Below are 17,885 nucleotides of genomic sequence, written 5' to 3' on the forward strand. Positions count from 1 at the left end.
TTCTTTTTTTTTTTTTTTATTACTTTTTTGGAAACAAAGCCAGGGTTTGAAAGGGACATATAAGTCAAATAATCTCCAGAGAAGCAAGAAATAAAAAACGAGTATTAAAATATGACTAAATCACAAATCATACAAGGAATATCACACGTGTGTTTCGAATGGGTATCACGTGTAGTGGGACAGTGAGCTTTGTGTCAAATAGTCACACACATCATTTTTAATTTAACTGGATTCACCCGCTCTGCCCTTTTTTGGTTGACGTTCCAGGGTGCCTCCTTTTTTTTTTTTTATTTAACATTTATTGAATAGGTTTATTTATTGAATGGTCACTTCCACGCTTCCCATGGTTTCTCTGTTGCTCAAAGACGCACCAGAGGGGCAATGGAGCCGCTCAAGTCCCCAAACGCCTCGACCTCAGAGGTTTCTGTGCTCTGATTTTGACCATGGATCAGAAACACAACACTAAAAACGATCATGTGTAATGTAAAGTGTTAACTATAACGGGCAGGATGAACCTGGTTTCCTCAAAGATAATTGTAGTTGACAGATCACAAATTCCATTCAACTCAAGACACTGAAATCAGAATAAATATTCAAATAAGGGAGGATATTAAGGAGAGTATCGCCTTCGTTCCTTTTCACAACAGGGTCAAAAAAAGGTACAAGGTGTGAAGTCGGTCCCACATTGAAGCAGAATATGATATAAAATAACACAACAAAATGTAAATACAAAATAAGAAAGTTATTATAAGTAAAGGGTGTAAATCTCCCGTCGAGCGAGTAAAGAAAGTTGACACATTTCTATTTTTTGCATTATTTTACAGTACAAGACGTTTTGCGGATGTTGGTTGAGCCAAAACAAGCTCTTCAACTGCCAACAACAACAACAAACAGATCTCTGCCTCAACTGTTAATATTCGATGATCAAACCTTGTGTTTCACAGCAATCACTTTCTGTGGATGGGAAAATTTGATAGAAAGGACAAAAACCCGTTCTACTGAGGTCGTGAATGATGTTTCGATTGAAAGTTTGAATCGGGCATAAAAGTGTTGACACAAGAAGCATAAGAGGCAAAAGAAAACACAGGCGAATACTATTATCATTATTTTGTCGTGTGTAATTCCGAAAACAAATGATAATTTCATTTGCAAACGACGCCTTGAAGTCGGGACTCTTGTTTGATAAAATACAATAAATTATATTTGGTTGATGGAAGTGAAAACAGTTTGTGAAGTTGGTGTAATATTAAGGAGGAAGTGGATTACTGAGGAGGTTGTTACCGTTGTACATATTTGAGGCTGGCATCCATACACCCACCTCCACCTTAACCCTCCACACCACATGAGGACAAACAGCTCCAACCTCCCGGACCTGAAGGTTGGTGACACGGGATACTGACTTACTCCTGCTCAATTCCGTACAACTTTCTCACCATGTCCTGCTGTTTGAGCACCAGCAGAGTCAAACCGTAAACAGGACAACCATAGATATACTGCAGAGAGTAATCATTTATTTCCTGGTGCATTTCTTTGTTGCATATCTTGAAAATTAGAAATATTTTAATAGGTAGCATTTCACATGTTTTAATGTTTACGTCTCAATATATGAAAGCCCAGATTGCAGAGGAGGCTCTTTTTGTTTTTAGGTTGTTTTTTTCGTTTTGTTTTTTTTTAATACCGAGGACATCTGTTTTCGTCTATCTCCTTCGCTTGTGAGCCGTTACGATATCTCGTGAGAAGAAACTCCAACATCTTATTTCCTTTACCAAAGCCTTCCTAAATCCCTAGTGATGGGCCTTCTTGAGGTGGCACGTGCAGACCACGGTCTGGCCGGAGCTGGCGCCGGGGCCGGAGTTCTGCCGCACCTCCTCCCGCTGCTTCTCCTTGTGCTTGGGCTCCTCTCTCCTCTTCTCCACCTCCACCTCCCTCGCCGCCTGACGAGGCGACGACCGCACGTCCCTCCCCAGCTCGCCCACCAGGGCCTTGGAGGGGACGCGCAGGTTCTTCGGGGACGCGGCGCTCTGGCTCTGGATCCTCTTGACGTGGTCGACGGCGTACGGCCGGTCCTGCAGCTCGCCCGCAGCCTTGCTTGTGGGTTTGTCGGCGGCGTTCTTCCTGGGGGGTTGAGCCGGGGCCTTGTAGGCCTCCAGCTTGCGCTTGTGACTCATGGCGGAGGCGCAGCAGATGATGAAGACCATGACGATTAGGAGGGAAGTCACGACGATGATGATGAGCAGGTTCTCCTGCAGGAAGTCCACCACGCGGCTCAGGACAAAGTCCTTGAGGCGGATCATTGTGGTGGTGATGGAGTTGGTGAGGGTGGGCGCGTCGGTGGCCGGGGTGATGCCGTCGACGGGCGCCCGCGTGGAGACGGAGGTGGGAAAGAGGACCTCCAGCCCCGCCTCGTCCCCGCTGCCATCCATGGAGACGTTGTAGAGGGGAGTCGCCAGGCCCCCGCCTCCCCAAAGCAGGACCAGGGCAGCAGACGCGAGGTGGAAAACCAAGGAGGACTTCATTTTGTCTTCCGGATCCTACGGCGAAAAAGAGATGTTTTCAAATCAGGGTTTATTCAATCGGACGCCCGGAGCCCGACCAGATGTCTTTCTGTCACAAGTCGTAGGTGTTTATAAGAAAAACCTGGGAGGGTAAAAAGGTTGTTTTTTTTTCCACCGTTTCCCCATCTTGAATCAAATCTATTTTAGCCGGTGGAGCAGTCATTACTTATTTGGGGTGGAGACGGTGAGTTTAGCACTGAAGGGCTTATAATTTGTTTAGTGGAGGGAGGCCACCCCTCCACCACACCAAAGCCTTGAGGAAGCTATATATTGCCCAGGGAGCAGAGAGGCGTGGGAGATCTGTGGCTGCGGCCTCTATATTTACACTGCACAGCAGCTGCTCTAAAACACACGACAGTTGGAAATGGATGAGATTTTCCCTCCGTACGGCGGGGCCTGCGCTCAGCGTCGTGCCTCGAACGCCGTTGCTCTGAGAATCGCACATTTTACTACGGAGGTAGAACGAGCGAGGGGCCTCATTCTTTCTTCCCCCATAGTAAAATGTGCGATGAAATATTATTTAGCATTCAAAATGGCAACCTTCACTTCAAGGCCTCTGTTTCCATCCCGCCGACGCTGTGACTCTTATGATAGTGTGTAATTAGAAAAGCGCCTTCTAATCAGCGTCTCGTTAGAGCGAATCTCGGCCCCGCTCCTCTCTACTCGCCGACACTCTGACACTGTCTTTTTGTGTGGTCCCACGTAGGAAATACAAAAAAAAAAAAAAACTGGGCGACTGGACGGTCACCGCTGTGTGCACAGCTCTCGGGCCGCAAAAGTCAACTCTCCATAATTACATCCCCTGGCATCTGCTGCAGGGTCCGTAGAACCTTGAGAAGACGGTTCAAAAGCATATTTTCTTCTTTTTTTTTCGTCCAGTTTGTCTTTTGTGTCCGTAGGCCTGAACGTGTACCCTTTCATAATATTTTTTAAAGAAATTAAGCTTCTGTCGTCCAACTGCTACGTGGCTTGGCATCAGTACATTAGGACACATATAGAAATAGAAATAGTTTCTATCTGCCTCTGAAATAGGAAGGAACATAGAAATGAAATAGAAAGTTTCTGTCGCTGCGTTGGACTGGATGAGGGGTTGGAATCCTGACGAGACATTCCGGCTAATCATCCTCCGTGTCTGATAATTGCCGTTGGGTAATTGCCACTCCAGGAAAAAACATGGATCGAACTTTTAAACTCTACAAAGGCAGCAGCCGCACCCGGGGGAATCGGACTCGGGGAACGGCGCGTCAAGGCCGCACACTGGAACGGATGTTTGTTCAGCATGAATACCATTCAGTATATCATTATCTGGAGACATTACCCCCCCCCCAAAGTAAGACATGTAAGTACTGTACCGTTGCATTCCAAATATAAAAATTAACAAAAACTAAAAATCACACCAAAGTTTCCCACATGCAATGACTGAAGAACCAGCCTGTACCAGTTACATTCTCTTGCTATATTTTACAAGTTTCGATGAAAAAACCTAGATGACTTACAGAGTGTGACAGCCTGGCCTTGTCCTCCAAACAGAAGAAGTCGGTGCGTAAGGACGAAAGATGGAGAGAGGGAACGAGGTGGAGTACGGAGGGAAAACTGAGGGACGAAAAGAGGTTGCAAGTTACCACCCTTTTTTTTTTTTTTTTTTTTTTTTCCCGCTGAGGTCTATAATGCCTGTTCACTCCTAAAAGGATGTCCATCCCTCTATTTTCGGCTTCTCCTCCCTCTTTTCCAATTTAACTCCAGTGTACAATCATCAGCCTTATGTTCTCTTGCTCTTAGTCGTTGCAGAGATGTGCAAAATGTGCAAAGTGTGCAGTTTCATCACGCATGGAACAAGAACCTCCACCCGAATTTGGCCTTAATGCTTTAATGGTGGGAACACCGATCACCTGACACACAGTCAGCGTTCCAAAATGCATGTCGGACCCCAAATGAAAAAATCTTTTCGATAGAATATTACATACTAGGATTTCTCTTCGAAGTGAAATTCTCCGCATCACTGCCCTCGAGGGCACCGGCGACTGAGTATCGCCGTCGCCGAACAGGTTAAAGGGTATTTCTGTGCTCGGCGGGGCGAGGCTGCAGCTTTCTCTGCCTCCCAGCGAGTCCTCTCTCTAATTTGCTCTCCCTGATTACAGCCCGTCTCCGCTGGGCACGGCGCAGGAAAGACACGCCTTGCGTCCGAAAACACATGTACGACCCGACCGTATAAACCTTCCTGGTCGTTTATGCCTTGTTTGTCTGTGCAGGGATTTCGTGCCTTTGTGCAGTATGAGTGACTAGAACCTACTTTATGGCTCGATAGAGAACATCCGAGAGGCAACGTTAAAGGGTAGAAGAGGAGATTTGACAACAAGCAAAGAAAACAAAATTCTTCTTTAAATATTTATTCTGAATTCCAGGTTCTCCGGTTGGAGCTGATCATGAGAAGAGCTGTGTAGAAGACCAGGATACCCCAATATTTCCCAATGCTGTACCTATCTTCAGTTTGGTCTTTTTTTGATCGTTTTAATAAACGCAGAAACTTTGGTCAAAATACTATTGAGGAACTGTTGAGGTAAGCGTTTTGGGGCGTTGGTTGAAAGGTAGATATCTTGTAAAATAGTGCCTCATTATAAAGGGATTATCAACAGGCCTACAAGTACATGAGGGAAAAATATGGCAAGATTTCGATTTTTGATTAAAAAATAAAAACAAATTTGAAGGAGTTCAGCAATATTCTTTTCTTAAATAGAGTTAACGCCTTTGGTTTAGTTCGATCACATTTATGTTTTACAATTCCAGGACCAAATAATAAAAAATAATAATTTTGAGTTGAAAATGATCTGTACCAGGGATAAGCACTGATGTATGAACAGTTGATAAGGAAACATACCGTAAGGGAAATTGGTTCTATATTGGGACCTAATTTTAGCTTTTGCTACGACTTTTTTACCTGACCTGTTTGAACTACACCATGAATATTTACAGAAGAACAGTGAAGCACATCAGCCAAACGTCGATTTAAAACTGCAATACAGAGGAGCCACTTTTCAAAATTTCTTTATTAACTTTCTTATAATCAACATTTGATACTTGAAGCAGGAATAATGAACAAAAGCGCTGAGCACGCCTCCACATGAGGCTTCATCCTGGTTTGTTTTCCTCTGAATATTTTTCCATCGATATTCATAACACCTGTGCTAAAATGGAGGCTTTGTTTTCATTTTTCTTTTTTTTTTCTCATGATGCATTATGGCAAGGTGTAGAGAACACAGACGAGGGAAAACGTTTAAAAACCCACAATAATCCACCTTCCATACAGATACCCTCTTCAGCACAACCAACAGGAAAAAAATAAAAAATAAAAACCCAAAAAAGAAACAAAGGTCATATTTACACAGCTCTCACTCGTACACCCTAGGCCTTTATTACAAACATACATCTACCTTTCAACTGCACGTTTCTTCAACCTACCGTGTCCCTTTGAATAACTACTCACTAGTGTTCCTCACATCCCAGCGCTCCTTCCTAGAGTGCTATAAATAAGCCATAGACTGGCAGCCTGATGTCCGAGATAGGGCAGAACAGTTTAAGGACGACACAACCTGTTGGAGGACGACGGCGTCTACGCGACCAGACCGAGCACGAGACCAGGTTTCGCGAGTCAAAACCGCAAAGAGCGGGCATCATTTAATAATACCCGTACTGTGGCGGAAAGCGGCCGAATATTTTCGTTGGTGCATTCATAAGCCGAATTCACGACAAATTCACGGACGTCCCCCAAGCAAATCTTCAGCGGAGGAACGCTGCCTGGTTGTGCATGGGGCACTTCAAGACGGACTGGAAGGACTGAGTGCCGTCGCTCGGCAGACTGACATTCTTTGCTCCGGTGCTGGACCGGTCGAGCACCTTGAAAGAGAGAAGTGGAAACCCTTTGCACCTATCGCACGTTAGTTCTAAGCAACTCTTTTAACTATTCTAAGTCCTCCGTTCAACACTCCCCCGGTTCCTCTGCATGGCACTTTCTGGTCTCAACAGTGGTGACAAACTTAAAAAAAAAAAAAAAAAAAAGGCAAAACAACAGACTGAACCGCTACCCGTCTCACCTCCTCGCTCCGTAAAATGCAATTCATTTCTAGCTACTGAACTAATTTGGGATATTGAAGAAAAAAAAAAAAACAAACAAACAAAAAAAATAAAAATAAAAGAAAATAAAATTGGAAGCGCCAAGAGGGATATAAGCACAGTCGGAGCAAGAAAATTAAAAGTGAAGCAATGACGCAACTATTCAATTCATTGTACTTGTACATTCTACTGTGAATGGTTTTCATAACCAACCCCTCCCTCGTTCTTCCAGGGTGCGAAGACAAAACAAAATCTACATGGAACAAACTAGCTACATCCAACAATACCCCAAGAAGGCCCAAAAAAAAAAAAAAAATACAGTTTGGCCTACATCTGGAATGCTTTCATTCAGCAACTGGCTGTTGCCAACACGCAAAAACAAAGAAAGGTCGCACAAACTTTGTTTCAGATGAATTCCTGTTCTGAAGGTGTATCGTATGTTTGACTGCAACAAGAGAGATAAAGGGGAAGCCAGCCTCCTCTCGAATCCTAAATCGCCCGACGAGCGGACAAAACCGAGCGGGTTTGTGAATGAGAAAGAAGCAGGACGGGGGAATTCAAAATGTCACTGGTCGGTTTCTGGGGGGGTTCACCACATTTCACAGAAAAGAAAAATACAGGAAACCCACCGTTAATCACACACACACACACACACACACACACACACACACACACACACACACACACACACACACACACACACACACACACACACACACACACACACACACACACACACACAACTGTACCAGAGTTTGACATATAGAACACGCAGAGTGTTTACAGAGAGGAGGATTTCCCCCCGAAGCTGCTTTCGTTTCTGTCTATTTTGACTCATGAGAACGCGACACAAACTAAAAGAGAAGGTTCCAAAGGAATGTAGGTTTTAAATGAATCGTTGTGTCAGGAGACGGAACATAGTGGCTTGAGGAGAACTGGGGACTGGGATAGCGGAAAGAGGGCGTAGCTTAAAAACAGACAATAATTATGTCATAATACATTTAACTGTGGCAACTAAAAGCACAATCTGGATCGGTTTCCTTCCCCCCATCCCAGAGTTTTACGTTATTTTTTTTGGTCCACCTTTACTATCAATTTTGTCCTGCCCCCCAATTAATCATGATTGATAAAACCCATCTCATATTACTAGCGTGTTGCATTGAGCCTCAGAGTCGACATTTTGAATTGTTCCCACAAAAAGAAAGAAAAGAAAAAAAAAATACTGTTCAGGAGGTGTAAACAAAAAATACTTTGAATTTGGCAACGGAATAAGTGTGGAGGCTTGGGGAGGGGGGGGGGGGGGGTGGAATACTGAAATTGACTCAAAATAATAACATTTCAGTCGACCATAGCAAACGCAGAGTGCTCACGTTGGGGATTTTGGGTTGGTCATAATTCTACGAGAACATCATCCTTTTGTTTTGTTTTTTTCCTCCTTTCTTTTTTTTTTGCATAACAAACCCGATTCAAAGGAATATTTCTCGTCCCAACGGAAAGCACGGGTATTTTCTGCAAGAGTTTGCCACGCGTCCTCGGAATTCCATTTGCGTGGAGCGGAGGGAAGGGGCTTGGCTAAGAAAAGAGTTCGTTTTGGAATGTTGCTTGGGATCGTTGCTCAGCAGGCGTCGGGAGGAACGCTGTCATTGAGATTGGCAGTGACTGGTCCCGTCCACCTCCCAGCCAATGGAGCGTCCTGAATTGTAGTGGGTCGAGGGGAAGGGGGGAAAGGGGGTGGGGGGTGGGGGTGGGGGGTTCCTTAAATGGCAATTTTGGACATCTGCTCTTCAAGTTTGGTGATTCGCTTCTCCTGACTGCTGACCAGGTCCTTGAGGGATTTGATTTCTTTCAAAATTTCCTCCAGCTTGGCTTCATGTTTCTGCGGGGGAAACAGAAAGAGACAACAGATTTGAAACGTTTTCTTCCGCCTGATTTTTTATTATTGTTTTTTTTTTTTAAACATAAGAACAAAAACAACCGTGATGCTCAACTTAAAGCACGTCCTTGGAATTTGACGTTTGTCAAGCTTATTCATTGCACAATAACCCCCCCCCCCCCCCCCCCCCGCCCCTTTTTTATTTTTTAGTTTTTAGTTTTTTTTAAGCGCTACAGTCTGGAACTGTGAGGGGTTAACATGCTTCCCTTGCAGGCTGCCTCGCTGTAATTACAGGCCTGCAGGAGAAGCAGGGCCCTGGGCTGGGTCCCGGCCGGGGCGGTTGTGTTGTGGGCGAGGCGAGGGAGGACACGGAGCAGAAAGGCGCCCGGAACAGCAGCAGACCCTCAGTTTGTGGGTCAGAGACAACATCTCCAAGCCAGCTCATGAAGTCAGCCAGTAATCTGGCGTGCTACTTAGAACATGTACATTAGGCACAGGATGCACCTCATGCTCCTGAGCAGGAGCATCAGCGTAAGATTCTGATGGAACGGTTATAGTCCGTTTTCAACCAATGTCGTCAAATACGAATCAACCTTAGGAGCGGGTTGGTGCTAGTCGAGCAGCTAGAACTCACAATGGATGGGGTGGGAGAGGCAGACTTGACGGCAGGGCCCGTGTTCTCAGAGTTCTTGCTCAGCTTGTTGTCCAAAATGTTCTTCTTGACCACCTTGAGGTCACGGTTCTTGCCTGGGACGTAGCCGTGCTTGAGGGAGATGAGGATGGGATCCCCGTTCTTGCCCGCGAACCATTCCTCTGCTTCCAGAGCAGGGTCCGGTCCCGCGGTGTCCGGGTACAAGTCGTCCTGGAACAGGTCCGACTGGAGAGGGGAGGGGGGGTAAGGCGCATAAGCAGACGTGAGGAATGTTACGAAAACGCACAACAGAAATAGTTGACCGCCCATTCCGGCGCACAACTCACTTTTCTTGGTACGGTCATGATGATGGGCTCGCACTTTCTCTCGTGCAGTTTGTAGAACCTGCCGACATACAAATGCAAAGATCAATTGACCACATCCAAGCAGAGTGCTGATTCGCCGCGGTGCCTTTTTCGGGATATTGTTAATACGTGCTGCCACCTAGGGGCCAAGCCAAGAATTTCACTCTATTCGAGGAGTCAAGGTTGCTTTCAACTGAGACACATTCTGGGCGTTACAGATTCATTCTACAGCCTGACTGGGCCTACCTTGCTATTTCGCACTTGTTGACGTCAAGACCCCTCTTGGGCATGTAGCCCATGCCCCGCTGGGGCTCCTTGGTGGCAAAAGTGTTGAGGTAGTGGACATACGGAGCCTCGTCTGTGATCTCAAAGTAGCGAATGCTGCTGTCTCCCTGTAAGCGTAAGGAGGGTTATTTTCCCAGTTTTGACTTCATCGGATAAATTGTTTCCAGAAATATATAAACTTTTTTTTTTGCGGGTAGCAACCACTTGGAACAACTTACTTTCCCACAAAGGTAAACCACATTGGTGTCTGGGTCGTAGAAGGGCAAAAGGACTCCATTACTGGTGTCCATCTCATGGACAGAAATGGCCTCTTCCATGTTTTGCTAAATATGAAGCAGAGAAAGCAGTGAAGAGACGACTGACTTTATATTGTTTAACTGCACTAACTGTTCTGCTGTGGAGGAGGCAGCTTACCGGGTTCCACAGGGCGAGCTGTCTCTCACTCATTCGGCTGAAACCTGTGGTGAAGACATTGCCATCAGCCAGGAAAATGGCTCTCATAGGCCGAGCTCCGTCATGTGCCTTGTCCTTTTCCTGTGGAGCACAATTCAGAAGTTAAGCCAGCCAGCCTTTTATAAACTACTGTAATGAAAGAAAGGGAAAGCCCCTTTGATAGTTTTATTGCTGACACTATTGATCGCTGAAGAGAGGGATCCCTCTGTCGAATTTTCACTCTTCACTGGTAGGTCAGAGTGAGGGTGAAATACATCAGCGGCTTGTTTAGGGACGTTTTCCTACATGGGGGGGGTTTAAAGGCAGCGCTTCGAACCAAAGGCTTAAAACTCGATGCCATACACTGATCAGGCACAACATTAAATTCACCACCAATAACCACTTATATTGTGTAGCTCCTCCTCGTGCCGCCAAAACAGCTCTGACCCATCGAGGCATGGCCTCCACAAGACCTCTGAAGGTGTCCTGTGGAATCTGGCACCAAGACGTTAGCAGCAGATCCTTTAAGTCCTGGAAGTTGAGAGGTGGGGCCCCCATGGATCGGGCTTGTTGTTCCAGCACATCCCACAGATGCTCGTTCGGATCGGACCCTAACCCTGGTCATCCACATGATGAAGAAAAGGTGATTCATCAGACCAGGCCACCTTCTTCCATTGCTCCATGGTCCAGTTCTGACGCTCACATGTCTATTGTAGGCGCTTTCGGCAGTGGACAGGGGTCAGCATGGACACTCTGACCCATCTGCGGCTACATAGCCCCATACGCAGCAAGCTGTGATGCACTGTGTGTTCCGACACCTTTCTATCATAGCAGCATTAACTTTTTCAGCAATTTGTGCGAAAGTAGCTCTTCTGTCGAACCAGACGGGCTAGCCTTTGCTCCCCACGTGCATTACGGAGCCTTGGGTGACCATGACCCTGTCGCCGGTTCATCGATTGTCCTTCCTTGGACCACTTTTTGGTAGGTACTCCACAAGACCTGCCGTTTTGGAGATGATCTGACCCAGTCGTCTAGCCTTTACAATTCGGCCCTTGTCAAAGTCGCTCAGATCCTTACGCTTGACCATTATTCCTGCTTCCCACACATCAACTTCAAGAACTGACTGTTCACTTGCTGCCTAATATCCCACCCCTTGACAGGTGCGATTGTAATGATGAGACATGTTAATCACTTCACCTCTCAGTGGTTTTAATGTTGTGGCTGATTGATTTACATTACATTTTACATACACTGTGAGATACACTTGCCAGAGTAGTGTGCAGTGTTAACATACTACAATATTTCACAAAATTTCGTCATTCTGGTACTTTCGCTCAAAAATGTATGGCAGTAACGGTGGAGTTGATAAATCTGGGAAATGAATATCTACTGGAGGCGGCTCTTAAAATGACTGAAGTGAATCACACACCATCGACCCGTCTTCACTTGTGATGAACGAGACGAACTCAAGGAAAAGGGGAACATCAGAAAATAAGTCTCACCGCCACCAGCTCCTCCTTGCGAGGGTCGATGACACGTATGCTCTTGTCCTTGCAGGAGGTGCAGATCAGGCTGCCGCTGCGGTTCCAACAGACACTGTATATGATGTCGGGGTGCATGTCCTCCAGGGTGATCATAGCATTCCCTGTGCCCACATTCCAGATGATGATCTGGTTGTCGCAGCCTGTCAGTAGAGAAAGCGTTCACAACAGTCTATTTATTACCTTAGAGGCAGGTGTTTCGATAGTAGTTAACTTAGTGTCAGTTTTGAGCTAAAATGGTGGATTTACATTTTTTTTATAAGTTTATAGTGTAGCATGTATGAACATAGAACTGCAGGACAGATAGAGGCTCTAAAGGGCCGAGAAAGACACTGACCGGCACTGAGAAGAACATTGCGTGCTGTAGGGTGCCATGTGATGATGCCAACTCGTTTAGAGTGGCCGTCGAGGACCACCACCGGCTCAGACAGGGGAGTGGTCAGGCCATTCTCAGGTATCTGCCACACCTATTAAAAAACAAGGCCAAGATCAGGAATCACAGACAAAGGAAATTCAAATGTTGCAAAACCACATTTTTACCTTTATCTCTGAATATATCAACCCATACATCAATATCATTTGAGTGGCAAAAATCTAAAACCACACAATATTAACACTGTTATTAAACAGCCAATGATCTAATGAACAGTGACTGCCAGTTGTAGCAACTATCCAGTAGGGGGCAGCAGAGATTAAGAAGTCTACTGGCTACACAGCCACAGACATCAACATTATATGACCATGGTTATCATCCGCAAAACCGAACAATGGTTCAGAATAATTATATGGAACTAGAGAAGTCAGTGGCGTGACAGCCATACAAGTGGCCCTTTCAAACCGGTAACTTCTCCATATTCGTTCAATATTGACACATGGGGCAGTTAATAAGGAAGTTCTAATCTCAACTAAACACTGCTAAACAAAGCCTATTCAGATGGTGAGTTTTTGCAAGCGGTATCAAATGCAGTGAAGAGAGGAACCATTGACTCTAACTTCTGCAATTAGGGTTACTTCTGATCCACTGGGTGGGATGAACAGGGAAGTCAGCGCTTTCTGATTTCTGCCTTTCGTCAACCAAATAAGGACAGAAGAAAAGCACAGCAACAGTTTCAAAACTAGTCAGTGACCTCAGCCCAATAAAACGGCAAAATCATGCCCAAGCACTGATTCCTACGACGTACGTTTGAACCTAATCTAATCCACAGGGCAAGGCCTGTAGCCACTCTGGGCCTACTCCAGCCTTACATTTTGCAATCAAAACATGTAGCCTCCTGTTTGTAGCTTAAGGGTATGTGTGTGTGTGTGTGTGTATATTGTTTCGAGGCAAATGTCTCTGGAGTTCAAGGTGACGACAACCTTACCATGACGGTGCAGTCCTCAGATCCACTGGCGATGACTTGGTCATTGTGGGGGCACCAGTCGATGTCTAATACTGGCCCTGTGTGTCCACACACTGGGGGGTAGGATTTGTCGATGCGTCCCGTCTGCAAAAGACAAAGACAACAGCACAAAGTAATGAGATTAGCTGCTCAGACACCACAAGTGGTGGTTGAGTGAACCTGTTGATAAGGCCACACACACACACACACACACACACACACACACACACACACACACACACACACACACACACACACACACACACACACACACACACACACACACGAGATGAAAATATGAATACCTGCGGTTATCATACAGTAGCAGGAGAGAAAAAGCATAGCATTGCAGAATGTGGAATTTTCTAAAAATAAAAAGACATTGGTGGATGTGGTAAAGAGGCACTGCTCAGCATATTCTTATGTCAACATCATTCATATATTAAAAAAAGACATGCATATGAGCTTGCATATGAGGCTCATAATTGTGAGTGACTTTTATGAGGCTCTCTCTCTCTAGGAAGCGTGGATTCAAACAGGAAAATAAAGCGATAAACAACAACAAACAAACTGCTTGGCTGCATGCCTGGCCTGCATTTTACAATCCATGTTTGGCAAACAGTCTGATTATGTGGTCAGTGTTCATGTTATGTGCATCACATAGTCATGAAAACACTCCACAGGATAAAATCAACCATAATTGGTCACTTCATCATTTGGCCCCGGGGAGGAGGCTGAGGAGTTTATTTGTGCCACACTGCATTCTGGGATTACACTGAGCCCTTATTGGACCAGCCACATTAATTAAGCAGGAATCTTGGTAGTGGTGGCGTCATTATACATTTGATGCCAACAGATGCTTAGTCTGCTACAGCATCTCCTGAGGTGAAAAATGATAACCCTGAATCAGAAACTAAAGTAACCCCTTTATATAATGAAATTATGCAACCCATGGAGCAGATGACCACAAATAAACGTACACAGGAGGGACTGATTGACTGACACACACACACACACACACACACACACACACACACACACACACACACACACACACACACACACACACACACACACACACACACACACACACACACGACGGAATAAATCTGGAGTGGGATTTGATCTCTTGACCCCACAGCCCAACAGAATCAGTGTCTGAGCAGTGCAGCACAATGGCGGATGGTGGAGGAGAAGGAGACACACCCTATTCTTTGCTGTTGATTCCTCGCTGCACAGCAGGGCCAGAGCGATGATGTCATGTCACCCAGAGAGTCCTACTGCTGTGGCCCTATTTAAAGCATCATGGCTCCCCTAATAAAATCTCCTCCTGCCCAAAGCCATTCTACCATCAGACTGGGAAGTGACAACAACAATAGCTTTAAAATGCTCGACAATTACATATTCTGTCACAGGCATCGCTGGGGTTTCATAACACCTCGGGACAAACACAGGAGCAATGAATTGTGTTACTTGAATGAAAAGTGCAAGGCTACCAAAATAAAGGACTTTGAAGGTAGGGAAAGGAGGAACTCTATCCCGTTTTGTTTTAGTTACAAGTGAAACAGTATAAGCCAGCCACTATATAGTGGGCTACCTGACGTATATCTGTACAATACAGTTGTGTTTCAGTATCTGGGAATTAAAGCTATTATTGACGTTTAGTGTGGTAGGTACAGCATGTATTGATAAGACTGAACAGGACAAACCAATATGACGTCTTAATATCTTGAAAAATAACAACAACAAACAAACGGCAAATGTTGATCAGAACCAGAGTCTGCCAGTCCAGGAAATGAGTCAGTGCGTTGTCCACGATTTCAGGCATCGCTTTCCTGTCTCTGCAGCAGCAGACAACAAAGCCTGGCAGCGGCCATTCAGGCCTTAAAACACACACACACACACACACGACTGTGGTCAACATCGCCAAGCAACATGACTCACATCTTACAAGGAGGCTGCTCAGATACAGCGTGGTCGTTTGGTCGGACAAGATAAGAAAGAGTAGATACACAGGGCAGGACTCTCACTCTCAAAATACCAGCAGAAATTACAAAAAGAAAACACTGTGAACCTGGACGGATGCAATCACCTGACTGAACTGACACAGGGGTTCGGCTGTGACACATACTCCAAGTCCAAGCACAGAGATCAAAGTCTGAGAGTGATTGTGTGATTGTGTGTGTGTGTGTGTGTGTGTGTGTGTGTGTGTAGGTGAAAGAAAAATCACATGACTTTGTCAAGCCTCGCCTTTTCCAGAGAACACACGTGTTGCTGTGAGCTCCTGACACATAATTAAAGCAATCAGGCACTTTTTATTTATTTATTTTTAAATCCACTGATACCACTGCTGTTATATAAGTGACAACCGTCGTCATTAGGAGAAACTCCAGAAAGGCTGCATCCCGGAGTCGCCGCCGTGCAGTAATGTTGATTTCTAATCGACACTCGACGCAAGGCAGACTCAGAATTATCTTTCCACTTGTAGAGATTAACTGGCAGGATATCTTTGTTTGGCGATGACACGTCCGTACTGCTCTGCGGACAGTTCCCCGGGGCTCCGTACAGCAGGATGTGAAGCCGGAGGAACAAAGAGGACGAGGCCTCCCGATGCAGGAAGTGAATACATGAGACTGACCAAGGAGACTAGATCACCAAACACTTCCAGGCTGCTCAAAAGTTTACAGGTCCAAAGGGAAATAATGAAAAATACGCGAAAATAAATACACTATCACAACTTCAAGGTGTACAGTTTAGTGTTGGTAAATTCTTCCGCCGACATTTGATCCCTGAAGGGCTGAGGTTCCTCGGCGAGTCTGTACTCCAAACTACATGCTGCTTACAACTGCTAAACACACACTCTCTAGCACACACACACACACACACACACACACACACACACACACACACACACAATGCTGCTTCCTGCCTGTCCGGAATTTCCCGCTGACGAACGCTGTCCTCCTCATAGAAGCCTGGTTGACAGAACAAGTGTAGATTAATACCATGTGCCTGTGCAGCTCCTGGACTTTGCCACGTTTATCAGCAAATCGACAGTCAGACCGAACCATTAACGTTCCCTTGCACGTTATTCAGTCTTAAATGTTCGTTCAATCACAGGCTCTTATTATGATAATGCTAAACCGTATATAGCCTATAGTATGAGCTGGTGGACATGAACCATGGACCCCTGTCCCCCACAGCATTTGACCCTCGCCATGCGGACTGACCTCTTCGCCACCCGGAGCAGAGCGGGCCGGGCCGCCAGCCGCAGTGGAAGGGGCTGACGGCGGGTGCCTGAGGCGTTCCTCGCATTCTTCAACTCGGCCCCAGGCAGCTCTGGTATGGCTTTGACTAATGAGAGCAAGGGGGGCGCTCTGGTGTCAAATGTAGCACCCTTTGAGGTGTTAATGGTGTTTGTGTCTGATATATACAATTAGGAATTCCGAGGTCTGAGAGGGCGAGCGCGAGAAGAGCTCGGCGTCGCGCTTGAGTGAACAGGATTTGATAGTACGATTATCTACACAAGGCAGGAATGCAGCAGGCACGGAGTGAGCTCACTGCAATAGTGAGCGCTTGCCAATAAACTATCAAATTGTGAAAACACTTCTGACGTGGAGCAAGCACCAACCTCTGCCAGGAAAAGAAACAGCATCTTAGAGACGTAGCACTTTGTAAACTTCTCTTGTACAATGTTCGCAAATATTCATGGCTCTCTACTAGTGTAATTGGTGAACATCTACAACTTGACTATAATGGGATAGGTTCATAAAAGCGGTGGACACAACGGCTGGCCTGCGGCAACCTGCCTTAATTCCTCCTCCGCGTCCACGCCCCCTGAGAGATCTGGAGCCCGGGGGGGGGGGGGGTTCAGCCCTCATTCTGCTTAGAATGCCGTTACATTTACCTGCACGTCATCTGAGCGGCAATAAAACGAGCCTTCCATTCAGGAAACGTAGAGTCAAAAGGCGAAACTGTCATTGACATTTGTAATTTACAACAAATCAAGAATGCAGGAACACTTTTGAAAAAAGTGCTCGCTCCTTCAGGGTTTTCAATAAGGACCTAACAGTGACTTGCTAGAATGGTTGGTCAAATGCTTTGAACAGACCGATCCAGCCCGGCACCAAGCATCTCCACGGCAACAAGCCTGGAGGGAGTGTAATTAGCACGACTAGAGACAGTTGGAGTGAGCATCAGTTTGACTAGACAAGAGAGGTGAGAGCTGAGAAAATTGACAGCTCAAGGGTAAAGAACACCCACCCACAGGGAATAAACTCACAACAGTGGAACCGCTAACATGTTCATAACTCTGCTACACACATTTATATTCTCAGAGAGGAATGTCTGAGGCCAAACGAACAGGCTGTTGCATAGCAACAAGTGAGGGCGTACAAAATAAGAGTGAGAAAATACAAAGAGTGCGCAAAACATTAGAGGAAATGGATAAAAATGGCAAAGGCACTTTTTTATTATTTTTTTATTTCACACAATATGCCTGCATTGATTTCCCTGGCTGAACATGTGATTTACACATGCGTTATACTAAAGGGTCCTTCCATGTTGGCTGCCCAGTGCTCCTCACAACTCCATGGAAATTTCCACTTTTGCAGTTCCCCTCTTCTTCTGTATGGCAGCGAGACAAACCACTGAGCCGTGGTTACAGCAGCCCGTTAGCCCTAAAGCTTCTGTCTGTGATTTACAACCTTTGGATGAT

General features: G+C 45.7%; 2 protein-coding genes across 3 annotated transcripts in view; both read right to left on the reverse strand.

The window, feature by feature from the left end:
* tmem119a (transmembrane protein 119a) lies at positions 1–4,244 on the reverse strand. Its single transcript, XM_080004053.1, has 2 exons — positions 4,052–4,244; positions 1–2,531 (listed from the first exon to the last, which is right to left on the reverse strand). The coding sequence occupies exon 2, from the start codon at positions 2,514–2,516 to the stop codon at positions 1,785–1,787; it is 732 nt and encodes a 243-aa protein (XP_079860179.1). The 5' UTR covers positions 2,517–2,531; positions 4,052–4,244; the 3' UTR covers positions 1–1,784.
* A 1,337-nt stretch (positions 4,245–5,581) lies between these two features.
* coro1ca (coronin, actin binding protein, 1Ca) overlaps positions 5,582–17,885 on the reverse strand; it is a 40,988-nt gene continuing 28,684 nt past the window's right edge. For both annotated transcript variants that reach the window (XM_080003559.1, XM_080003560.1), the window contains exons 3-11: positions 13,151–13,273; positions 12,127–12,256; positions 11,751–11,932; positions 10,231–10,350; positions 10,035–10,139; positions 9,778–9,923; positions 9,514–9,571; positions 9,170–9,412; positions 5,582–8,538 (exon numbers count right to left, since the gene is read on the reverse strand). In XM_080003559.1, the coding sequence (XP_079859685.1) occupies positions 8,419–8,538; positions 9,170–9,412; positions 9,514–9,571; positions 9,778–9,923; positions 10,035–10,139; positions 10,231–10,350; positions 11,751–11,932; positions 12,127–12,256; positions 13,151–13,273 (1,227 nt within the window). In that variant the 3' untranslated portion in view covers positions 5,582–8,418. The remainder of the gene's footprint in view (positions 8,539–9,169; positions 9,413–9,513; positions 9,572–9,777; positions 9,924–10,034; positions 10,140–10,230; positions 10,351–11,750; positions 11,933–12,126; positions 12,257–13,150; positions 13,274–17,885) is intronic.

Source organism: Zeus faber, assembly GCF_960531495.2.
Source record: "Zeus faber genome assembly, chromosome: 7".
NCBI classification, from domain to species: Eukaryota; Metazoa; Chordata; class Actinopteri; order Zeiformes; family Zeidae; genus Zeus; species Zeus faber.

What these genes read in the sequence shown, in the direction of transcription:
- tmem119a (XM_080004053.1), bottom strand. Translation starts at nt 2,516, where the DNA reads ATGAAGTCCTCCTTGGTTTTCCACCTCGCGTCTGCTGCCCTGGTCCTG.